Source organism: Rattus norvegicus, chromosome 4 (assembly GCF_036323735.1).
Source record: "Rattus norvegicus strain BN/NHsdMcwi chromosome 4, GRCr8, whole genome shotgun sequence".
Taxonomy (NCBI): domain Eukaryota; kingdom Metazoa; phylum Chordata; class Mammalia; order Rodentia; family Muridae; genus Rattus; species Rattus norvegicus.
In genome coordinates this window covers 164,650,378-164,676,275 of record NC_086022.1, presented here as the reverse complement: position 1 = coordinate 164,676,275, position 25,898 = coordinate 164,650,378, and the positions used below count along the sequence as shown (strand labels likewise).

Genomic DNA, 25,898 nt, shown 5'->3' with positions numbered 1-25,898 from the left:
TCGCACACTACACCATGGGAAACTTTTCAAAGCATTTCCATTATCTTAAAAAAGAAATACATGTTTTTGTTGTTTCCAGGGCTGTTTTCACGCTGTCCTCCCTTTTGTAATCTCAATCCTAACTGGATTTTGTCCATCACTTCAGTGGGAAGTTTGACTGTTGGTAGAATCCTGGCATAGATCTTCTATGACTTCCTAATTCCTTTCTGGTGACCCGATCATATTCCCTAAACATAAAGAGGAAGTCATCACCTAGGTGTGGAGTTGCCAAGAGATCAGAGGGTTAGAAATGGGACTGAGGGTTCTCTCATATCCTGGCTGTTTGATCTCCATGGTACGCTTCCTGACTTAATCAAAGACCCACACACGGCGAGGAGACATGTGCGGTCTCCTGCTTTGGAAGATGTCAGCATCTTGTGAACCGTATTAGAGAGAATAAGTTGTGTTTAGGCCTCACAGCAAAGCCCTAAACAGCAGACTTGAAGGCTCAGCAGAATGTTCTGGGGCACCTGCTCATGTTGAACTGCCAACATGGCTGCCAGTCAAATCTGGGACAAGGCCTAGACATTTACATCTCCAATTAGCACACCCTGTGAGGCAGGCAGACTAGCTTTGAGAACGCATGAAGCAGCGATCGGGCACTTACATACCAGGCACAGGGAACAATACACTGTAACATCCACCCACGGGCAGCAGTGAAATGAACACATATACATCTCACCCATGAAAGCAACCACTGCCGACCCAACTCCCACCTCAAGTTCTTTAAAATAAAAAAGGCAACAATTCTGGATCCAGGTAGATTTTTTAAGGTAAGCAATTATTTTATTTCCCTGGCCTGACAGCAATTGACTTCAAAGTCCCAGAACCTGATGCCGACAAAGCGAACATACAGATAGCTCCCAACGGGGAGGACGCTCTTCATTTGTAGAGATGAATTGAAATGTCATGTGTGAATGCGATTCCTGCCCCTCCCCCCAACAGAGTCCCTAAATGAAATGAATGAGTAAAGCCCCCATGAAACTCTGGCGCCCCTCGTTCCATCTTCTCTCGATAGCAGATGCCGCGGAGGGAGACAGCTGGCCATCGCTTTGCATTCCAGTGCGAGTGAGACCTAAGAGACTGCAGCAGGGGGAGGACGAGCGGCAGGTGTGTGACCTAGCTTACCTTGTAACCCCGACCCTCCACACACAGACACGCTGTCCCTGTCCATGAGAAAGGTGAAGGAAATGCTAGAGGACTGATCCTGAGGCTCCTGAAAGTCCAAGGTTCTTGTGGGAAGAAGAGCGGGACATGTTCAACCCTGAACTCCACTTTAACGCCATCCAAACTGCTGGCAATCACAACCACATTGCGAACAGCCCTATTTTCCAAGAGGACTCCATCTAAATGTCCGTGCGAATGTCTACTGCCACAACTGGGGCGGTGCTATGACACCTGGGCGGAGGAAAAGGACTAGGAGAGGAAGGAATTAGGGCAGAGGTCAAAGGTCGAAATGCTTCAGTAACAGTGGGTATCTTTTGGTCCCTTAGGTATGGTCCCCTACAGCATTCTTTCCCCCTTTGCCTGGTGGCTTGTACAAATGCCACAAAGTCAAACCTCTGCCCAAAGTGACGAGAGTTGCTGCTGAACTGTCTTCTTCTCTATCGGTCACCTGCCCCCTCCCAAACCTCTGATGAAACTACACGAAAGAAAGCTCACACACAGCAAGGCTGTGGATCGTGTTGTCCCCATCCCGCTCTCACAGCCAATCCAACACAAGTTCTTCCTGGGCTGGGGAAGCAGAGAAAAAGTAACAATTGAGCTCGTGAATAAAAGACGACAGCGTGTGCGGTGTGATGTTTCCTGATGTCTTCACCTTGCGTCTCCTCCATGGTTGGGAGCCCTCCCTCTGGTTCCCCAAGTCCCACACGCACCCCTCCCCTACCCCCAAGTCCAGGCGCTCCCATCTGCTGGGCTTCTGCCTCATTTCCCGTAGACACTTTCATCACTGTAGGCCACATACAGAAAATAGTCTTCCTCATGGTTGTCCTAAAAGAGGAGACAAGAAGACAATTCAGAAAGTTTTAAACAGTCATGTCTATAATGATTGTGAGCCTGAAATGACCTTGTAAAGGAGGCATGGAGGTCAGCATTATTTCCTATTTAAAGTAAGGAACAGGACTTTAGGGTGTAGCCCAGTGGTAGAGCACTTGCCTCACATCTGTGGGACCCTGGGTTCAAGCTTCAGCACTAGGGAAAAGGGAAAGCAATCAACAACAAAAGGAACAAAGAATAAGAGGTTATCAACTACACGCTGAGTTCTGACTTCACAAATCAAGTGTTCATAGAGAACATATCTTACCAATAGCGAAAAAACAACCAGAGTAAGCCTCGCTCTTAGAAAAAAAATCACTCTACAGTCAGCTTTAGTCACAGGCATTTCCTTTTTTCAGTGGTCAGCAGTGACTACAGAGCCTAATAATTGGTCAAAGTACAGACAATACAGGATTACTTAATGCCTGGCCACACATCACACCACGGTTCATCTAAATTACCCCGTCCAACACTCAGGGAAGAAGAATGAATGCAAGACTCCAAGGAAGGGTGAGGAGAGGTGTGGAATGCTGGCTCCCAGGCATGAGATGACTGTTGTAATCCTGAACTCACAAGCAGCTTTGGCTGATTTGCACTGCTTCTCCACAAAATTGGGCCTATCACCAACATTCCATCATGATTGGGAGCGGGGTCTGAGGCCCCGCCCCTTCTTGAGGATCTATAATTGATTGATGGTTGGTGGGGACAAGGACTCATCTTCTATAGTAGTATAGACACTGGAAAGGTGTCCATGCTTCTGTAAACAAACTGCTCTCCTGTAAATAACATTAATGACATTCACTGATTTAACGAAGACTGAGAGGAGAAAGAGACAGGGTGAGGGTTGGGGGTAAATGTGATTGAAATGTTATGTACAAGTTTGAGAACATAATAAGTAATAAAACTAATTTATATAATGAATGTATGATAATAAAGACACTGCAAAAAATACAAAAACAAAACAAAAACAACAACAACAACAACAACAAAACCCAGCTGGGATGCAATCATGTACACCTGTAATCCCAGCATGTGAGAGCCTGAGGTAGGAACACTAAAGTTTGAAGCCAGCCGGGGCTACCTGGCAAATTCCAAGCCAGCCAGAGCTTCCTGTCAAGACCCCATTTCAGAGACCCAAAGTGAAACAAAACAAAAAATAAATCTTCAAAAACAAACAAGGATGGATAAATGAATTAAATGTCAAAACACAAGTATAGCACACCACGTGAGCTGTACAGCCCTAAGCCGCCTGGTACTACCAGTAAAATTCTTGCAAGTTTTTGGCACGTTTTTAAAGCTTTCACAAACAAAATATTGGGGAATAATTCTTACTTTGAAAAAAAATTCTTAAGGCGGGGGGGGGGGATGGGGGGAATGGGTCAATCAGTAAAAGGCTTGCCTTGCAAGCCCAGGGGACCTGAGTTCAATTCCCAAAACCCAGATAAAAAGGGCATGCATGATATTGTGTGCTTGTAACTCCAGCACTGGGGAGGTAGGAAAGATTCCTGGGCCACAGTGGCCTGTCAGGTCAGCCCAGTGGTTTGCTCTAAGCCAATGAGAGACCTTGTCTCAACAGAGGCACACAGTGTTCTTGATGAAATACCCTGAAATTGTCCTCTGAGGTTCACCTGCCTGCACATATACATATACACTTGCAAGCACACACACACACACACACACACACACACACACACACACACAGAGAGAGAGAGAGAGAACTCCTCACACTAGCAAGGAAAGCACAGATACCACATTACACCTACTGACACACATACTCATGGGGAATATATGCTATGGAATAAGGGCTAGACCAGGGGTTACTAGATAGGCATCTGACTAGCTACCGAGGTACAATGGGAAGCCAGTTTCTTATGTGACATCTATGTGACATCGTTCAAGGAATAGTATAGTTGCCATCTTAGATCACATTATATTATTTGTATATGAAGTCCTTACTACAGCTTTTCTCAAATCAGACTCTATCTTAACCTTACATTTTGATGCATTCCCTGTACTCAGATAACAGCAACTCCAGAGGTCTTTGGTTTGTTCTAGAAAGAGAGCTTCCAGATGTGACTATCATTGGCCAAATCTTGACAGTTTATGTGGGAACTAACTGTAAAGACAGGGCTCTAGGTTCACGTAGAAAAGGAGCCAAACGTTGCTGGTGTTTCTTTTCTCCATCTATTGCTAGATGTGGACGGCTGACAGGCAGGGGATGGAGTGCACTGTTCACTGAAAAATTATGCTTCCAGAGAAAGCAACAGAATGACAGGTACCAGTGATGATTTGCTATCAAGAACCACTGGAGCCGGCAATAAAGTATTACAGTCAGGCAAGACTAGAGAGATTTCAAAAGATTAAATCGAGTAGGTGCTCAGTCACTAAAGGACAAGGGGTATCTAATCTCCTAGCTTCACACTGCTGTGTGTAAGAGGATACCCATAAATAACACCTCCTGCCCTACTTCCCAGGTCTTTAACAAACCCTGGAACCAGAGCTAGGGGACACCAGGCTGCTGGGTATTGTGACCAAGACCATTACCTCATACAGCTGTCCCATGGTAGCACTGGTGGGAGGGATAGTGTTGTTGACAAAGAAGAATAAGGCGTCCTCAGGTCTCAGGTGGATCCTCTTCCGGATTAAGAAGTAGAACTGGCCAACTACAGGAAGGAAACAGAGAGCAGGGCAAGAAATGAAAAAGGATTAGTAGGAGAAATCTCAGAAAACAAGACAAAAATCCATTGTGTAAGTACAAGCTTTTCAGACCCAAATACTGTCTAAGAGCCTTAGTGGCAAAATATAAATGGAGGCCTGTACAATGCCTGACCTACCACAGTGGGACTGCCTCCTTTCCTTCCTCCTTATCCACCTTCAGACTCAACATTATTAGCAAATTCATCCAGCCTAATGTCTACTGTGGGGGAATATGAGGTAGATCCAAGCATTCCCTTCAAAATGGACCCCTGATTCCTTTCCAACACATTTGCACTTTGAGAGCTAACAACAGAAAGAGAACCACTGGACTCCGGCCCTCCCAGTACCATGGGGGCAAGTGTCAGGGCAGTGAGCCCATGCAACTTCTCTCTGCAAACAATGACATTTCTGGGAGGCTGACAATTGCATGAGTGCTGTGTCTAAAAGAATCTTTCTGGGGCATCCTGTAAGCACCTGGTACTTCTTTAAGAACAAGGTAAGTCTAAATGCGTATAATTCAAAACAAAAGGTAGGCTAGCATTTGCCGTTTTCATCCCTCACACAGAAACACATTTAAAGATAAAGCATTTAAATATAAATCTCTGAAATGTGATCCTCCCAAATCGATCGACCTCAGGGTACCAGGTACTGCTGCTTTCCTGGGTCTCCATGACTAAGGCACTTGAGTATGGCATTGGGAAATACCAAACAGAACTGGAAACAGGAGGACAGAGTGTGTCTATCCGCACTGGCCAGGTCCCGGAAGAGAGCCATACATGGTCACAACCTACACAAGGTGACAACCTATGCATAGTCACCAACTTAGACTTAAGATCAAGAATGCTTTCCTGGAATGAAGGGTCAGAAGAGGGAAAGGCCATTACCAGTGAGGTCGGAGGGCACAAGGTACTTCCTCTTATCCAGATCGGGGACCCTGGCTTTAGGAGCCTTCTCCACGATGACCTAAAAGAACAGGAGGGTGGGGATGAAACCTAGAGACTCTAGTATTATCTTTTTCCTTCCACACCTGAAATTTACCCACACGGTTTGGATTCAATGTAATTTTTAGTTCCCACTTCAAATATTCCTTAAGCTTAAGTAATTACAAATTACCTATAAAGGACTGTAAAAGATATTTATCCTATAATGTTTTATTAAGAGAATTGAAAAGATGTTCTGTGTTTCTAAGATGTGTCTGATGGTCTATTAGTTTGATTCTTCCTCTAAAATACCATTATGGACCCAGGAGATGAAGCCGTCATAAACGCTTTCTCTATCAAAGTGTGAAGACTGAGTTCTGATCCCTAAAATCCGAGTGAGTGCCCAGTGGATATGCCTTCTGGGAAGGCAGAAACTGGGGATCCCTGGGCAAGCTGTCTGTCTGGACTAATTGAAGTGGTCAGCTCTGGGTTCATACTGAGTAAGGTGAAGAGTAAGCAAGAATAATAGTACAAGGTATCAACATGTGGCCTCCACACACATGCACACAATCATACACATGCTCACTCACACATGTGAACACACACAGAGGAGGCGATGCCTTTTGTTATAGACACAACATTATAGTTTAGAACGTCACTGCCTTCCAAAGGCTACTATGTTTAAAAAATGCTCCTGCCTTGGTGCTATGAACAAGTGGTGGAAACTTTAAGGGGTGGGGCTTCATGGGAATTTTAGGTCACTGAGCTAAACCTGAAGACTGATTCCCATCTTGTCTTCACGTGTGCTTCTACCATGATAGTCTGGAGTCACCACCAGCCCAAAGAATGGGGCCAACTAAGAGCATGGACAAAGGCTTCTGAAGCCAATAGCCTTCTTGCCCTATAGAAGTTGACTGCATCAGACACTGCGACAGTGATGACTAACACACACACACACACACACACACACACACACACACACACACTTAACATGCCTCAGATTTCAATCTTTGCAAAAAAGTGTCCATTGCTAAGTGAAAACTACTATGAATTTTTATAATGAGTGACACTTTCTGAGAATAATGCACTAAATTATTCCCCATTATTAACTGTGTGAGCATTTTAAGGGATTTTCAATGTCCGCATTAATTATTTTCATAATTTTTAAAGATCACGCATTTCGTAACAAAGAAAAAGACACACAAAAATCATAGATGGTGTTTATATATTTGCTCAGAAAACATCTTACAAGGATATTAAAATTAGATTCTTTGTTTTGAAAAACTCATTTTAGATATAAGAAATGGGAAATACTAAGAAGCAAAGAAGCAGAAACAGACACTGGACAAGTATCCCTAGAAGCTGTGTGACCGTCAGCATCTTTCTGACCTCTCTGAGCTTCATCAAGCCACACACACACACACACACACACACACACACACACACACACACACACACACACATCACCAAAAGCCACACAAATAAGTACAAGAAAATGCTTGGGCAGACAGGCATGAATCTAAAGCTTCAAATTAAATAGAAAGGGACTTGAAAAACAAATAAACCAAAAGGGAAGAAGGGAAGAATGCAGTTTACAAACAACAGAGCACAGGAAGCAGGTAGCCCTGGTATTCACCACAGGAACTCTGAGACCTGGTACCTCCTACCAAAAGGAGAGGGGAATTGTTTTCTGTAGCCGTGGCTCATACACCGTAAGACTGTTTACACATGTTTAAAAATAGTGTGTCCAGTAGTTCCTGCTGTTACAGGTTTCCAACACTATTATTTCAATATCCCATGATCCCTTCTCCTGAGGCCCACGCACAATCCTTCTGAGGCCAGGCTTAACTTGTGAGTCAGACTGCCTTAGAAACTTAGTGGCTTTTCTGTAAAAACCTGAACATAGTAAGATTCAGCACAGTGCCCAAGGCATGCAAAGTCCTGTTACAACCCAGAGGTGGAGAAGAAACCAGACAAAGGCTTCCAACTCCAGTGTTGCCCCGACCCCCACTCAAATCTCTGCCATTTAGCAGAGTTCTGTCTCAACCCAATGAGAGGTTGAGAACCTCTCATACTGGGAGGCACCATCTGGGGGTGAAATCCAGAGGTTCCATGAGATCTGAGTGAAGGTTTACAAATTATCAATGAAGTAAAACATTCAACATCAAGTCATGAGCAAGAGAATACAAAGAGACTGCAATATTCTGGGTGAGTGCTTTAACCAATTGACCGAGAGGGGCCTCTGCCTTGAAGAAGTATGGAGGTTTTCTCTGAATTTGAAAACAGTTACCGGTCACAGCTCGTATTTCTGATGTTCTGAATAATGGGTAGACACATTCACTTAAGTTTCCTGGCTGGCACTGACTACCATTTGAACTCCAGATGGCAGCAAGTGATAACCTACTTCTAGGGTTTGATCTTCTAAGATGTACACTAAATTGTGGTTCACCTCGCTCTAGTACAAACTGGACAAAACAAACAAACATCAAAACCCTGAAGGCCAAGGACTCTGACAGCCCTGAAGCATGACGGTCAGGGCTGGAATTCTCCTCTTCCAGCCAGCAATGTCAAACCTTTGGGTGGTGACTTCACTGCCCTATGCTTCAGAACACGTCTGTAGCACAAGGATTTTAAGGCTGTGACTAGAGTCGGTGAGTATGCAGACAAGGCATTCAAGTGCTGCCAGCTATGCGGTCCACGTGTAAATTTAAAATACTAAGTGGGGTTGACAGATTGAGAGAAATTTTGAAATCAATCCTCCACGGGGAAGTCCATGCAAAGGACTATGTAGTAAAAAGGCATAACTGGAGTATTCCCAGCCATTTCTGGCAGACCCGTGTATATGTAATTTCTGGAGAATGGTGAAATAGTTAACTCTCTTCTTCCTTATAGAAAATGGGGCTGAAGGTAGAAAATGGGGCTGAGGACTTTCTCTTGTTGAGCCTCCATTTCTTCTAGTAGTCCAGGCTGAGATAAAGAACAAGGAAGAAGCCCCTCCCCCTATTACTTATGTATCAAAAAAAAATTTAGCAGTTTAACACAGCTCTTTTACCTTTCAAAGTTAGAGGAACGCTAATCTAATAAACATCATTGCCTGTACAGATAAAGAGAATGATTTTTAAAAGTCCCTGCTCATCTATCCACCATATTTAACAGCCATGTCATCCTTTGCTCCCAATTCTGCTGCGCAGCCTTCCAAAGAGGAGGAAAAAAAAAAAATACCAAGTGGGCGGGGGAGGGGGTAAAGTGAAAAACACCCGGATGCTGAAGACTCCCTTAGTATTTTCCTTCGCAGTGCATGAACTAGGTTTTAGCCGCTTAAATCGGGGTATAATTCATAGAGGAAACGTTTCTCAGTCCTGGCTCTTGAGATCCACGGGCCCACCCATCACAGTACAGAGCACGGACCTTTCTTTATCCGCACATGGCCCAGGAGACAATAAGGAGGAGGCAGGTTGGCTGTGACGCAGAGCATGACCTTGTTTGAGGGGGGCCCCGCCTGGTGGTGCCACCCCCCATTCTAAGAAAACGCAGGGCAGAATCTAGGGGCTTCTCACGTCTTTTTCCTCCTACGCTTAAGGAAATGAGGACGAAACTCGGATTCATGAAGAACCATTGGACAGACATGGATGGGCACAAGGCTCACCTGCTGCTCTAGGGTTGGGCTGCATTTTCTATAAACATATCCTAACTGGGACCCCAACCAGTCGCCCCCGCACACACAGGCCCCGCCACGCGCACATCCCAACCTCCACGGGTGCTGAATCCTGCTGACTCACCCACCACGCGCACGCTGCGCTTTCAGGATGCCAAAAGTGGGCACAGGCCCTGGGGATACAAGCTTGTCAAAACTGGTCAAGAATACGTGATTCAGATGACCCTCCGGCCCCAGGGCCACCCGCCATCGCCAGGCTACCGGGCAGCTCCAGGGAAACCAGCTCCCAAACTCCCCAAGCTTGCCCTCTCCCTCCCAGCCCCCACTCACCGGCACCCTGTCCGGGTATTTCTTCCTTATTTTTTCACCTTCCTTTTTCCGATATTCGAAGGGGTGGTCCTCTTTATACTGGAACTTCATGATGGATCGCAGGATGTAGGGGCTCCCCGGACGGGGCCTGCTGCGCGCGCTGTTGACCGCGTCTCCCGTCTGGCCACCCCCAGTCAATGTCAGCCTTATCACAATCGCTCCACCCGCGTCAGCTCCCACGCTCTGGTCGCCGCACTACGTGACCAAACGTCCAGAGAGGGACCTGGAGATCTCCGGGCCTGAAGGTAAAGGACCACCAGGTAAAGAAATGGGGTGGCTTTTCCCAAGAGCAGGGAACACAAAAACACCAGGGCGGTGCTGTGACATCACGACGCCCCACCCCCGCCCCGCCCCCCGGCGCGAAGGACCTGCGGATCGGGGTGGACAGAGGCATTGTTTATATGTATGTGTGTTCTTTTCGCCTAAGCTTTTCCTAAACTACTCCGCCGAAACGTAGAAATCGTTTAGCCTGGTTTTTATTTTTGAGAATAGACATTAAAGGTAATGTGTTAATCCAAAGAAGGTTCTAACAAATGTCTTCTTCCCTCCCCTTCAAGTCTCTTGCTTGATGCCCAAAACAAACACAGAGGAAGAAAATCCAGCTGTTTCCAGAGCGATGGAATCAGGAGTCGGGTGTTGGAAAAGCGCCAGTTGTCACGAGATTTGTAACCCAGGCTGAAATGTCCTGTGCTTGCATTTTGACCTTTGTCTAGCACCCACGGCTGGCCTGCCTTCTCTGCCTCAGCTCCTCCTGACTGGCGTCCTTGCGTTTGGATCTGTGCTGGGATTGGTTCTGAGACAACATAAACACAGCGTGACTCATGGATTTGAAGAAGTGTAAGGGTGAAGAACGTGAAGTCATCAAGGTTAGGAGAAGCAATGCCAGCGATGAACATTGGACTTCTAATCACGTTCAAGGAGAGATGATTCCATTCATTTTATAAGGTTCGTCCAAAAGTGTGGTTGCTGGATTCTTGAAAATACAGACGTCAAACAATTTAGGTGTCTGTTTCCCCAACAATACTTTCCTTGAGGGTGGGTATCATCTGCAGGGTAGTTGTCCTGATGTAAAGGCCTTATGGGCACCAAAAACTCTGACTGGCGTGCCGTTAGAAGACCCTCAGTGGTACAGAGAGTCAGACCAGGCCCCTCTGGCATACCAGGTTTCCATCTCAGACTTTTTGGATGCCGGGTCAGCCTTCTGATCCTACTGGCAGTAACTCCAGACCTTTATCTTGGGAGCATCAGAGACAGAGGTCAAGAATAGCTTGTGCTGTGGAAATAGAATGACTACTGAATGGCACCGGGCAAGCAACCCTGTTGCCTGAATATATATATTTATATATTCAAAATTTATATATGAATATATATGTATATATCAAGATTTATATATAAATATGTATATATATATCTATAGGTATAGATATATATAATCTTAGTGACTTATCCTTAAAAACCCTGCAAAATAAAATGAGCTGAATTTAACTGGCAAAACAAGAAACTGAAATCCATAGGCCACTTCTTGGTTTCCTCCTAGCAATCTTTCCTACATATAAAGACATATGAGTTGATATATAATATTGTCATGATTATCTTAATTATTTTCAGGTTTTATTCTCAAAATGAAAATAGTTTCATGCCCAGCTACTCATTTTTTACCTTTGACTCATATACAATTAAGTCTTTCAGAAGAGAATTTTACAACCAGTTGAGACAGATCTGGGGATTAAAATGGTAATAGTGTTGTTTTTCTGAGTAACCTTCAATTTTTTGTAGGTGTACAGTCTCAGCTAATTGAAAGGCAGTTCTTCAGTCCACTGATAACGTATACAGTACGTGAAAAACAAAAGATAAAATGTTGGGTAATCAGCTCGGAGGAATTTTAAAGCATTAGTAGTTTACATTAGAATGCAAAATATGTTGGGAGCTAGAGAGATGGTTCAGTGGTTAAGACCACTGGCTGCCCCTCCTGAGGACCAGGGTTTGATTTCCATCACCCACATGACAGCTCAGAAACTCCAGTTCCCAGGGATCTAATACCCTCTTCGGACCTCTACTGCATACTGCATGCGCATGGTACACAGAAATAACATGAGGCAGAACAGCCACACACACACACACCAAAAAAATAGAAACAAATCGTATAAAAATTCAAAACGTATCTATTTTCACAACTCTACTATTGATTCTCAGAAGGCTCTCTAAAATGTTGTACAGAGGTACATTTATAAACTGACATTCAATCAGATAAAAATATCTTAAAGTTGCTTTCTTCAACCAGACAAAAGGCAGTATGAAAAGAGCACGTTTTCTCATATAGCCACTCCAAATGTTTCTTGTACTCTTCTGGTTTTCAGGTTTGGAACTTTTGGGGTTTTTAAGCATATTCAGTCATGGAGAGCATCTCAAAACAGTGCAAGCAGAGGCAGTCTGCCCACCGCTTCAGATGTTTTCTTCCTATTGGGAAGCAAACTGCACTTCACCTCTGAAGTCAAGTCACCCACTGTATCTTAAAATCATCAGCACCTCCCCGATTAGGTAGTTCTTCCAAGAGTTTATACCCAGAGTTACATACCTCTCAAACGCATCTCCTCATTTCCCCAGTCATTAGAAATTGAAACTGAGGGCTGGAGAGATGGCTAAGTGGTTAAGAGCACTGAGTGTTCTCCCACAGGTCCTGAGTTCAAATCCCAGCAACCGCATGGTGGCTCACAACCATCTGTAATGAGATCCGATGCACTCTTCTGGTCTGTCTAAAGACAGCTACAGTGTACTTAAATATAATAAATAAATATAATAAATAAATAAATAAATCTAAAAAAAGACTGTGAAGAACCCGTAGATGTTTTAAAAAAAAATTGAAACTGAATACAAAGTTAAGTTTTATTTTTTCTATTTCTATTTTCTATTATTATGTGTATGTCAATGAATAAAAGCCAGAATTAGAGTATTGGTCTAGCTGTAACTAGACATAAATTACTACCAAACATCAGAAAACTTACTTCTTCAGCTTGAACTTTTAAAAAAAGAAAGGGGTTTTGTCCTGTTTTGTATTGCTTGGTTAACTTTTAAGTGAACGTTACCTACAAAACAAATACCAAAGATCATCTGACTAAGACTGGTTGATTCCTGTGCCAGGAACCTTTCTTGACCCTAAAGTGTCCTCCCTGGACGCAGTGAGTTGAGCTCTCTGCAGCTCACACGTTCTGCACCAGGAGGTGACAGCTTCAGCCTCACTGTTTTGCACACAGTTCTCCTCATATTCAAGACAGTAACTCAGTGGAGGGGAGACATAAAAGGCTCACACATGTGCCTTAAAGCCACCATTTTTATCCACACCCACTCCTAATGGTGTTCAGTCTTGTTTTCATCACTTGTGGGTGGGGCAAAGAGGGATACGAGTGCCAAAATAAACATATTAGCAGGAGTTTTCACAGGGTCACAATGTCAAATCCCTTCACTTGTGCCTGTTGTAGTCTTTAGAAGAAAGTCCAGTTCCTTAGAAAAGAAGTTGGATTATTAAACGGTGACCATGGTGTTCTTCTCTGCTCCTCCATAGATGTGTCTCAGATTTTGCACAAAGGTCACTATCACAGTTGGGATGCAGTATTCTCACAGATTCCTGAGCCCTTCCTTCACAGCTGATACTGCTGTCTTCGGGTGCTGTAGAACATCCTGGAAGTTAGGAGGTGGTGCCCAAGGACAGGATGCAAGCTCTCTGTGCAGCCTCTTTCTTGTAAGGGCACTGATCCCCATTATTAAGGCATTGCCCTCAGGACTTGATCATTTCCCAAAGGCCTGACCTCTCAATACCACTATCTTGGTGAATGGCAGCAGGAAGTAGGGAGTTAATCAGCAAATAGATTTGGAAGGACCAGAACAAATAGCAGTGTTTAGTCTCCGGTAGACACCAGATAAGGGAGACAGACACCACTCAGAATGATGATGTAGATCTGGATAGAGAGAGTTTTTAAGAGAATCCTAATGGTACTTGAGTTCCTGATTTTAAGTAGCACCCCTACTGGAAAAGCTGTCCCTCACAGGCCAACAGTATCTCTAGCCATAGTAAAAGCCTCAGTCAGACCAGACTGATCCTCAGACGAATGGAACTATTACTCTCCAAAGGTTTGGACACCACAGGAGGCATCACTCCTCTGTCTTAATTGCCCCAGAGCAACCACAGGCCACCTCAGCAACGAGAACACACTGGAAACAGCCTGGCAGAACCAAGCTATTCTAAAGAGACATTAGTCTCGGAGTTGGGGATTTGGCTCAGTGGTAGAGTGCTTGCCTAGCAAGCGCAAGGCCCTGGGTTCGGTCCCCAGCTCCGGAAAAAAAAAAAATAGAAAAAAAGAGAGAGACATTAGTCTCTCCGTCTTTCAGACTATTGAAACAATTATCCCCCCTAATAGAAATTTCCCCAAGAGTCTCAAGCTGGGAGAAAGAAAAGGCATTAACTAGAAGAATTTATAAGATGGTTGGATTTCAAACAGTTCGAACAACTTGTTTCATGGCCTCCCATGATTCTAAACCCAATCTAATGATGGTGATGTGGAGGACCACAGGGCAACTGAGACTCAAGAGATGTACATATCTTGGCCCTCTTACTTAGGACTCTGAAGACCCAACCTGAGGGGTTTGCTGGAGCTCTCAGTGCCTCTTTTCCAATGTGGCCACTTTGAATAAAGCTCCTTTCTCTGTCTTCTGCTATTGACTTGGCTTTTTTAATTGGTTGTTGAGGATGGGCCACCAGACCTGACTTGGGGCAAAGTTGTGACCCCAAGTTGATAACAAAATGACATCTACAGAGGATCAAAGACACACCTGGGGTACTGGCCACTCACAGCTGGGCCCAAAGAGGAGGAATAGACATTCACTGTAGTCGCTGAAGTAATTTCCTTCAGGGATGCTTTCTTCCCACTTCACCATTGGCTGCTTTTACTTCCACTTGGTGAAACTGAGAACCAACTTTGGACCCTGTTTAGAATTTTCAGAAAATCTGACCCTTGATAAGTATCTTCTTTTTTTTTTTTTTTTTTTTTTTTTTTGGTTCTTTTTTTTGGAGCTGGGGACCGAACCCAGGGCCTTGCGCTTCCTAGGCAAGCGCTCTACCACTGAGCTAAATCCCCAACCCCGATAAGTATCTTCTTGATCGGTGAATTTCGGGCTTTGCTTTCGTGTTCGTCTCTGAACTCTTCTGAGCATTTTGGGGTTTCTTTGAACCATTTGAGGAGCTGCCCTCTGGTGGTTGGCTATATCTTTAGATATTCTTCAGTTGAAATGTACCAGAGTAGTGTTAAACAAACACAGTGACAATGACTGAGGCAGCAGCCTCCCTCCTTGCAGAGAAAAAAGACAGGTATTCCACTGAGACATTGTCTATGAGTCCCTCTCTAACAGACACTGCCACATTCGTGCCAGGATCTTACTTCCTGTTCCACAACCTCTCCCTTGCCTCTCGTCTGGGAATCAGAGGATTTATCCAAGGGCTTATCCTGTGAAACCTCCCTGATTCCCTGAAAGCCTTAATAAGCACCTGTTTCCATGTTTGCCCCATGGGCTCTGATTTCTTTTTTCAAGGACCCCACCACTCTTCTGTTGCCCGTGGTACTAAATTGTTTCTGATAAGCTTCGCTCCTCGTTTCCCAGCAGCCTTTCTCAGACTTCTATTGAACCCCACTTTTCCCTATGCCAAAACTAACAAACTATCAACTATTGTACAATGAACAAAAAACAACTTGGAGGGTTTTTAAAGGGCATTCAAGGAGATTAGAAATATCCAGGATAAATTAAAAAAATTAAAAGTACTGTTAATAATCTCAAGAAATAGACAGAACCTCAAAGAAATAGAAAATACCACCTCCAGGAAATGAAGATAATTGATTATAAACACAGAAAATGCACTGGAAAAAATATCTGACAAACATAAATGCATAAAGGGGTAAAAAAAAAAAAAGCCAGGAGTGTTAGAGGAAAAGTGGAGAAACAGCCCACAAAGTTTAACAGTAGGACAGAGTGGGTAAGGGAGGCAGGGATCCTCACCAAAGGTCTGACATGCATGATGAGTCACAGAAAGAGCAGAAAAAACGATACAGTTCTTCTAAACCCAACTGTACCTTTAAAATCTAAAGGAAATAATCTTCTTCCTAGAATTTCATATCAGGCCAAGCTAGTCTCTAAGTGTGGAGGTTGGTCAGGACATTGGTGGCATGGAGGTCATCCAAGTGTTTCCTTCTCGCACACACTTTTTCAGGAAAATAGTCCCAGGGTACAGAAGGCAGCCAAGGAAGGAAAAGACAAGGATAAAAGAAACAGAACTTAGAGTAATGGAGGGGGAGGGGGCGGGCGTCTCCTTGATAACGCAAGTGACTAATATTATGGATGTGTTACTACTCATACATCAGTTTGTAGGTTGGATCGGCATTATGTTCCTGTGGTAATGAAATGCAGGCATACACATGGTGTCACTCTTTAATCATCAATGAAGAAACTGGAACCCAGAATGATCAAGCGGCTCTCTCAACACTGGGACAGAGATTATAGGACAGAGCAAGGATTTTAACACTGAAAGCCTGGTTTCAGAATTTTAACCATTACGATCTTTTTTCCTGCTCTCCACTATACTGTTCTAATCGAAATTAACTGTCTCTTGATAATATTTGTCTCCTTCCAAGTGGGCCCATATTCACCTTTTTTGTATGTACTGCTGCCTGGAGGAGAGAATAGCTCAACTTTACACTTGCAAAGTCATCATAATTAAAGAGGGCCAGTAGTCAAGTATAAGGAACAGCTCCCAACTCCCTAAGTCCTCTGCCCCTCCCCCATTGTCCCTACCCTCACCACCACCAACACCACCAACCTCCACCCCAGGCCGCTGGGTAGAGACACTTTTTATATATGAAGTGGAATTCCTGAGCAGTCAAGATTCTTGGAGCACCAGAGCCATACATAAGCAGGAATAAGGACAGCATGAGCATTCACAGGTGAACACCCAGAAGCTGAAATGCAGAGAAGAGCCTTTAATTTGTTCTGCTCCACTCAGAACTCTGAGATTTCATCATATACACTAAAGCAGCGGTGCTTTGGGGTGGCCATGCCACTTCCGCATTTCCTTTCTTCTATTCATTTTTTTTTTATGAGGAACACATTCAACAAGGTAACGTTATCCTTTCTCCTTCTTCAAATATTTTTTTGTCGTCTAATGCAGGGCAAAGTCCAGAGTGTTTATTGGTCACATTTATTATCTTTATAAAAACCAATTCCAACTTCTCTTCTGGGATTCATTCCTCCTAGGTCACACTCAGAACATCTACTATTTTCTTATTTATTTACTATTGTTATTAATTTTTAGGTCTGTATCTGTCACAGAAACTATCCGTCTATTGCTCATTTGTTATTTAAAATTTTATTATTTCTCATCTTGAAGTTTGGACACTTGCTTTCCTGGAACCCTTTTCAAACATTAAAATTATGAGGAATTCCGGAGTGGGGAATGGTGAAATTCTGGGTTGTTCAAGGTGTGTGTGCCAACGGATGGAGGATAGCCAACATTACTCAGACACAGCAAGTCAAATATTTCCCACAGTTAACACTTGATGCTTCTGGAACAACCCGTAAATCAGTGAAGTTATTTTCCTACTCTGCTTGGTCAAGGTCAGGTTTTCCATTCTGGCCTCTTTATTACGTTCTAGCTGATGCATTTTAACCAAGAAGTAGGTAAGCAAAACTCATGATCTCCACACTCTGCTAAGCAATGTGCTGTTTGCTTTCTTTCTAAACTCTGATCTACAACTGTTATATCTACCAAGTTGACCGTCTAATAAGAATGGTAGAGTTTTATGCATATAAGAGTCTTTGGTACCTGGACCTGGACCAGAGACAGACAACAACGGAGCATCTGTGTATCTGCTTGCTCACCCTCCATAGAGAGATGCCCACCCATAGCCCGATTCACCTCCTCCCAGCTCCCCACAAAGCAATCTGTGTTGTGCTCTCGTGAATGGGTGTATACCTGTTTCAGGTCTTCCCCACACATAAGTGTAAATCTCCTCATGGAATTAAGCTATTCTAAACAGACACAATTTACTCCTCTTTAGAGATAGACTATTGACATGATATATCCCAAGAAATTGGGAATTTACCTAGGAGAGGAAAAGGCTAAAGAAGCCTAGTACCAGCTAGAAGAACTGGTCTCCAGTTCTGAAAACTTGTCAGACTATCACATAGAAAAGACAGGAGTTCATTGATAATGGGTAGACTCCTCGTGCTTAGCCACACATATCTCTGGCCCACTTTTTTTTCCCCAGAGCTGGGGACCAAACCCAGGGTCTTGCGCTTGCTAGGCAAGCGCTCTACCACTGAGCCAAATCCCCAACCCCTCTGGCCCACTTTTAAAACCTGAACTTACTTTAGGACATGAAAGGTAGACTTTAGGTGGAAGGAGGGGAATCTTCTTGTCCCTCTTCCCATTGTGTCCACATTGAACAAACCTCTCTCCCTTGCCTTTCACTATTACATGCTTGTTTAATTGGCCTATGAAGGATAGATGTAGAACCTAGGCTGTTATAAACTTAATGGCTTAGGTTCTCTCTTCCTAATGACTCCAGTAACATGAGGAGCCTGGGGCTGTCCAGGTCACTTTGTCCTGTGGTGTAGATAGGGACACTCTTTCATACACCAGCATCACATTAAACTGAGTTCTGAGTGTTTGCAGGAGTTACAGTTTTGACCAATGTAATGTAAAAAAAATTATAGTTACCTGAGATACTCCAGAGTAAGCAATAGAGGATGTGGCATGAATCTGTGATGTGTTTGTGTGGGCTGAGAAAGAAAAGCTGATGAATCTCCATTGATTCAAATTAGAGGGCAGACACTGAGAACAATCAGCTAACCTCTTTGTTTCCTGACTTATTTCAACTTGGGTGCAGCTAAGTATATTGTTTTAAAAGAGAGATAATTACCACCATTTTACACACACCCCATAATCTTTATCCCCTTGTTGCTTTTATCCAACATTTTATACTACTCCATAGAGTAAAAGTCTTTTTCACTGAATGTCACCCAAGGATTCAGATATTCATTACAGTTTCTTTCTAAAACATTGATCACACCATAGCATTCACTGCCAATAAGATATTAACCAATTCCTAATCGGCTTCGACTTCAATGCTAAATTAAATCACTTAACACTAAGCCTAACAATGTATCTCTTTTCTTCTATAATTATATGCTTCCTTCCTTCCTTTCATAGTAATGCAAATACCCTACATAGAAGAAGCTGTGAAGAACCAAAAGCAAAAGGAAGGAAGATATTGAGAATTGGGGAATAATCACCTCATTTATACTGTGTCAGAAGCCATCTAGGAGATCCTAAGGCTAGCAGATGATGTTCCTGAGGTAGTCCACCATTTTTAAGTGATCTGCAATGGATGAGCTCTGGGGACCAAGGCTCTGAGATGAAATCTTTCATCCCAGGGTTACTTCTTGCTATTGCTATGCCTTTTCTGTCATTATTAAATTAATATAATTTCTGGCTATTAGCCCACCCTAGTGGGCAAATTTTTCTACAGATCAGTATGCAGATGAAATTTTATGAATTAATGCTGTTTGGATGATATTAATGATATCATACAATTTCTGATTTGACCTTAGGAAAAAAATTTTAAAAGATAGTTTTAGTTGTTTTGTTAGAAAGATGTAATAAAGTTAAAATCAAGCCTAGAATGTGCCACTCCTCATAATAGTAAAGCCTGCATTAGTAAGAAATACAATGAGCTTTCATAATTACACCAAAAAGAGATATAGGCTTGGAACAAATTTGTGTTCAAGGAAAAATATTCAGGCCCAAGGATGAAGCCACATGTGTGCCTATGATAAGACAAAGCCATGAGAAAGTTGCTTTGAACTTATAATGAGCTTATGGGATGAAACACTGGTTTAAACTTAGTATCGACATTTTTCTGTGACTCACCTTTACATAACATTTTATCTATGAGGTAATTCTTACAGAGAGAACATTTTATATTAATGATATGAAAGACTAAAAGCAATAAAGAAAGGTGATGTAATCATTTTCTGCTTCATCCAGTGTTGTGTTTTCTGTATGAGTGGCTTCTTTCTTTTCTGGTTCACAAAGAGTTAACCAGAGCTTCTGGCTGCCTAACCAGAGAAGGGATAAATCCTTTACTTAATCCCCCACCTTTTTAACATTTGAGTGTTAATTGCCATAGGCTTGCAGCTTCTGGCTTCAGAGTGAGTCAAGACTACTAAGTGTCTTTATGGAAAGCAGTCTTTACTTTCACAGTACCAAGTTTTGTCCCCACCCTCCATCCCCACCCCCACCCCTATCCCTAGCAATGCTTCCCTTGGCTACTATCCAGAGAGAACCAGTACTTGGGCAGGATGCTGGCAAAGCTGTATATAAAAGCATGCCTGGGCATCATGGGAGACACCTTCAATTCTGTCAGAGCCTCCTGGGTCCCCTGCAATGTTTCACCCCCCTTGTCAGACCCTTCTGGGTCTCTTGCAGGGTTTGACCCCTGCTGAGCCACATGCTGATGCATGTGGAACATACACACCTGGGCCACACCTGGGCGGTGGTCAATTCGTTCCTGGCTTTTGTCTTCTCAGCCTTTGTCCCTGAGATTTGGGCTGGTCTTCCCAGATTTCTCCCTAATTAATTCAGGTCACTAGTTGGTCTTTTGTTACCGAAGTCACTAGCCAGGGTTTCCCACTGTGCTTCCCAGATATTTTCTACCTGGTGAACTTGGGTATATAAGTGGTGAATAAAGCTACAGGACTCTCTTCCTCTTCTGGCTTGACATGAATAACCTGTTTGTGTGTGTTTCTTTAATCCCGCAGGCTTTCACCCGATTCTCGGTATCGTGTCGGTGCGGGCATGGGGCACTGACAAATGGAGGTTCCACCGAGATTTGAACTTTGAATCCAGTGATCCGAGATCAGAAAGACAAGGTCTCCTGACAGGACGTCCTGGGAAGCCAGCAAAGAAGCAGGGACTTATTGGGGTAAGATGGGCTAAAAAAGGCCTCGGTGATTTGGGCTAGCGTGAGTAAAACTTGTAATAAAAAAGGGACAAGGTAATGGTAAGGTATTTTTGTGTATGCGCTCTTTTAGAGTTATGTTTTAGTCTTTGGACCATGACTAGAGAGTTTACGCCCTAGATATGAGAGAGAATGAATGGGTTTAAGAGAAATAGTCCTCCCAGACTCTCCACAGATGCTTTGGAACTTTTTCAGAGCTCTCGTAGGAACAGAAGGAAGGCAGGAGACGTCCTGCCTCTCTGCTGGCTCCTATTGGAAAAATGATGTGTATTGTCTGTCCTTGGTGTACCAAGCTGTCCATGTCTTTCAGTTTATGTCTGTGGTTTTTGTTTCTTGTTGCTTAAATGTTTTATGTTTCATGTTCAAAACAAAAAATGGTAAAAACTTTATCTGCCAGTTGTTCACACCTTGATTTGGTTTTAACTCGTTTCAAAAAAAGGAACAAATGAATAAAAAGCAGTTTCAATCAGCCTTTGGAGCCCTGCACGTGTAGCTAGGAGCCTAGGTCAGCTGGAGAAGCTGCCCGGGGGTGAGCATCTGCATCAGCTGATTATTAGACTTAGCAGGTGACAAGGTGCTTCTCTTAAAATCACAGCTAGAAAAGTAAAAATGGTGCTTGGTCTAAATATTAAAAATATGTGTAGCCACTTCAATTTTGTTTCTGATTGGTTTTAAATGTATAAATATGCTCTACATGCCTTGGTTATGGACTATTGGCTTTTAAGTTATTGGATATGGCTAAAAAAAATGTAACATTGGTAACAGAAAGTTGACATAAAACTGGTAATTTGGATAAAGTCATTCTAGACAACATGTGGCATGAGCCAATCTAGGGAAACAGGTCTAAATTGGGATAATATTTTTATGGAACTCTTATCCTAGAAAACAGGCTTCTAAAAGATTTTAAGGCAATGTCTCCTTGTTGATGTATTGGAGACCACACCATCATGCGTTCATATGTAGGAATTGGCAGTCAAACTTTGTAGCAAGAAGGATAGACTCAGTGTTTTGGAGACTGGATTTTGGAGACTAGATTGTTTGTTGGAGGTTGAGTTTTGCTTTCCAAAGTTGTGGATTGCCCTGAAGTTACCTGTATTTTGATGCTAATTCCACTGCCCCAAGGACAGCTGCCTAGTCACTTACTCAGAACTCAGGTGACTTTCCAAAGTTGTGGTTGTGCTCTGGTGTTACAAGGAGAACTTAAGGATTGTGATTAAGGATTGCCAGTGTTACATTAACTAACTCAAATTTATTTGTAATTAAGAAAAAAAAATCAAACAGGTAGAGATTATTACAGGATTTATGAAGGATTGATGAGATTTTGGAACTTGTGAGAGCATTACAGCCTGTTTGCGTACTCCAACTGCCATATTTCAAGATAGATTTAGAGGATTGTTTTTATGCTGTTTGTTTATGTCCTGGAGATAGTGAGGAGTTTTCATTTCGTGAGCTTGCTTATAATTTTACAGAGCCCATGAAGTGATATCATTAAAAATTTTACAAAAGAATGGCTAATAGCCTTATATTATGTAATTTTGTTGCTTCTTCAATGTAAGAAGTTAGAACTATGAATCTTAAGTGTATATGGATATTTTTACTACAAACCTTTGCTCTCAAAATGAGCTTTAATATTTGGGGAGTAACTGTTGCTCCAGAAAAGATTCAATATTCCTTTTTAATATTTGAAACTAATTTTTAGCTTCTAAGGATATGTTAATTGGCTAAGTACCTCAACTTACCAGAGGACTTAGGCCTTTGTTTGTTATCCTCATTGGAGATAAAGCTTCTGTTGTGTTAATACAGAATTGTAGGCTAGAGTCATGGAAGTATTTTAAAAAGAAACCTGGTGAAACATACCTTATTCCAAACAACAATTAAATTGGTTATTACAAAATACTGATATTTGGCCTATCACATATACAAATTTTTCAGGCAAAGTTGATAATTTTACTCTTTGCATGCTTTTGTATTTACTGTAAATTTGTGCATGCTGAAAGAATAAAAATGCAGCCAAAAAGTCAAAAGTTTAGGAATGCTGTCCCACCCATAAGAAGCCCTAAATACCTCCAATTCCAGACCCTGCCCTCTACCTGAAAGTAGAGCCTGCTCTCCCAGGAACTAGGGGAAAGGACTTAAGATAAGGCCCTTAGAAATGTGATTCCGGACCCGGTAAAGATAATAGAAAGCTTCTCCCAGGATCTAGCTGATCATAAAGTTAAATTAGAATCTTAAGAGAACAACCTTGAGAAGCAGGAAGCTTCTCCTAGGAACTAAAGGGAACACTAAGTTAAGCAATCTTGACAGACTGGAAGCTTCTTGTGATTTTCCAATGACACCACCCCTGCCCCCTTGGGTTGTGGTTTCTCCCTTTAAATACCCTTTCTCCCAGCCTCTCGGGGTCTACACCTCTGTCTCTGTCTCCTGCGTGGGATACGTGTCGGCCTGGAGATCTCCATAATAGATCTCTGTAATAAACCTCGCCTTGGCATATTACATCCCTGTGTCTCCCTGTGTCTGGGGTCCGTGACTACCCAAAACTTGAGTAAGGGTCTCTCTTCGGGAATCTTTTAATGCAACCCATAGAAAATGTGCTTACTGTATTTATAGGTGGTTCATCTAATGAAAATGCTACATATATGATTGGACCACTTGTTTATTCTCTAGAGTTTCCCCTTGTTCAGCACAGATTATTGAATTATGTGCTGTAGCCGCTGTTTTTTAAATGTTAAAAAATCAAGCTTTCAATTCATATACTGATAGCCAATGTGGCTTGTGGTTTACAATTGATTAAAAAGTTTTTCTTTTTTTAGATACTACTAGCCCTCAAATTTTACAATTACTTAATGCTTTATCAGAGGCAAGTTTTCTACATGAAATCAGTGAGTGATGATTTCAGTGTGAATGTCTGACAACTCACTGTCCTTTCAGTGCTCTGTCTCAGACAACTAAACAAAACCATAGACTCACACCCAGCTCTTTGGAAATGGTAATGGAGTTGATAGCACACCCTCATGGAAAAAAGGAAGACTCCATTTGCTTACTCTCAACTCCCAGCCTTGCCTGCCAGCTCAGGGATTTCTAGTACGGCTGAATCTGGACAATGTTTACAGGATGTGGCATTTCTAATTAATGATTATGTTTAGATAAATAAAGTTTGTGAGGGGCTGGAGAGATGGCTTAGTGGTTAAGAGCACTAAATTCTGTTCCTTTATAGGCCATTTAAGAACTCAAACTGGATTGCCTGGACTCCTTAGCAAGGGAGGGCAATGATACCAGGCAGATTATAGGCCTTACATAGGAACAATTAGTAAAAAAATCTCATTCTTTATATATCCAAAACAATAATGCTGGAGACAATAATTTGGTATACAAGTCAATTTATAAATACAAGTGCTCAGTGTCCTCAATTTAATCCTCGAGGACTTATCTTAATAAATAATATTGTAACAATATCCTAATAAATAAAAAGGGGGAGTTATCCCTGTATGCTAAATAATGCTCTTTTTATTTCAATTTTAAAATTTGGATGCCAAGGAATACTCTGAGTGTTGATGGCACCCTACAACTAGGCATACTTCTGCCTTGGTGAAATAGAAAGATTCACGATCCTGTTTAGATATATTATATGGGGAAGAGGGAATGTTTGTGTTTTTCCTACAGGATGCTGCAGGAGTATGCCAGCTGCCAGAGGTGGTTGGTGAGACTTGCTGATCCTGGGAGCATGAAGATTCCACTCTCGTGGTTCGGGTCCCTGGAGTCATTCCTGTGCCCTTGGAGGAAGATAGAGGATTCCCCCTCATCTTTTGTCATTTTGGCATTGCTGCAGTCTTTGTTACCGCCACTGTGTGTCCCATCCCACCGCGGCCTGCGCCCCAACCCTCTGTGCACTGCTACTTGCCAGAGAAGACTGGACTCCAGCAGTTACCCCTGCCCTGACTGGTGTTGTCATTTTGCAGTCTGTAGCTTCACAGGAATGCCATGTGCATGAAGCTGCTGTGGACTGGGTAACTCTGCCCTGGTTGTGCGGATCTCAGACATGGTTCCATTGCCTGCCGATTGTTCCAGAGAAGAATGGCTGATCCTGAACTGTCCTGGGAAAGACTTTGGCATTTTTGCTGCTATTGTAGCAGCCATTGTGTCTGCAGTGTCTGGAGTTACCCTCCCCCAATCTATTGTTAGGCAAGCACAGTGGGTGAACTTTCTGGAGTAGTTGCTGATGTTTGGGAATTCTAAATTTTATTACAGGAGCAGCTTGACGATGGCCCTTGGTGTTATGGCCCTAGGGCCCTTGTGCTTCTTATCACATGCGCAAACAGCACTTCCAGTCCTGGGCAGCAACTAAGCAGGTGTTGTTCTCCTTGATAGGAGACAAACCTTCTGCCCAAATTGGGCTCAGCCTTCACAAGAAGCAGTTAGCTGACTACGGGCAACTCTTTGGGACCAGGCTTCGCATAAGGCAGGAAATTCTGAGGCTGGCAGAATATTCCAATGACAGGAAAGAAGCTTGTTATTTCAAAGTGACCTAAGATAGGCTGCTGCTTGAAATTATTATAGGGGGACTTGCTAAATAAAAAAATAAAATAGGGGGACTTGTCAGAGCCTCCTGGGTCCCCTACAATGTTTCAACCCCCTTGTCAGACCCTTCTGGGTCTCTTGCAGGGTTTGACCCCTGCTGAGCCCAGCTGATGCATGTGGAACTGACACACCTGGGCCACACCTGGGCGGTGGTCAATTTGTTCCTGGCTTTTGTCTTCTTGACCTTTGTCCTTGAGATTTGGGCTGGTCTTCCCGGATTTCTCCCTAATTAATTCAAGTCATGAGCCAGGGTTTCCCACTGTGCTTCCCAGATTTTTTCTATCTGGGGAACTTGGGTATAATTGGTGAATAAAGGTACAGGACTCTCTTCCTCTTCTAGCTTGACACGAATAACCTGTGTGTGTGTGTTTGTGTGTGTGTGTGTGTGTGTGTGTGTGTGTGTGTGTGTGTGTGTGTTTCTTTAATCCCGCAGGCTTTCGCCCGATTCTCGGTACTGTGTCAGTGCGGGCATGGGGCACCGACACAATTCCAGCACACAGAAGGCAGAAACAGGTGGGTCTATGTGAGTCTAAGGCCAACCTGGTT

At 43.1% G+C, this 25,898-nt stretch overlaps 1 protein-coding gene and 1 long non-coding RNA gene across 4 annotated transcripts; one reads left to right on the top strand and one right to left on the bottom strand.

The window, feature by feature from the left end:
- Positions 1-801: 801 nt before the first annotated feature.
- Positions 802-9,944, bottom strand: Gabarapl1 (GABA type A receptor associated protein like 1). Its single transcript, NM_001044294.1, has 4 exons — positions 9,679-9,944; positions 5,658-5,736; positions 4,621-4,739; positions 802-2,031 (listed from the first exon to the last, which is right to left on the bottom strand). The coding sequence occupies exons 1-4, from the start codon at positions 9,766-9,768 to the stop codon at positions 1,966-1,968; spliced, it is 354 nt and encodes a 117-aa protein (NP_001037759.1). The 5' UTR covers positions 9,769-9,944; the 3' UTR covers positions 802-1,965.
- Positions 9,945-9,984: 40 nt separating this feature from the next.
- Positions 9,985-25,680, top strand: LOC102554909 (uncharacterized). Of its 3 annotated transcripts, none has more exons than XR_005504001.2 (4): positions 9,985-10,120; positions 10,275-10,662; positions 18,968-19,113; positions 20,578-25,680. It is a non-coding gene; the product is annotated as an uncharacterized LOC102554909 (long non-coding RNA). The 3 variants fall into 3 exon arrangements; XR_005504000.2 differs by lacking the exon at positions 18,968-19,113 and having other exon boundaries at positions 9,989-10,120; positions 20,578-20,741; positions 24,438-25,680; XR_353569.5 differs by lacking the exon at positions 18,968-19,113 and having other exon boundaries at positions 9,991-10,120.
- Positions 25,681-25,898: the final 218 nt, after the last annotated feature.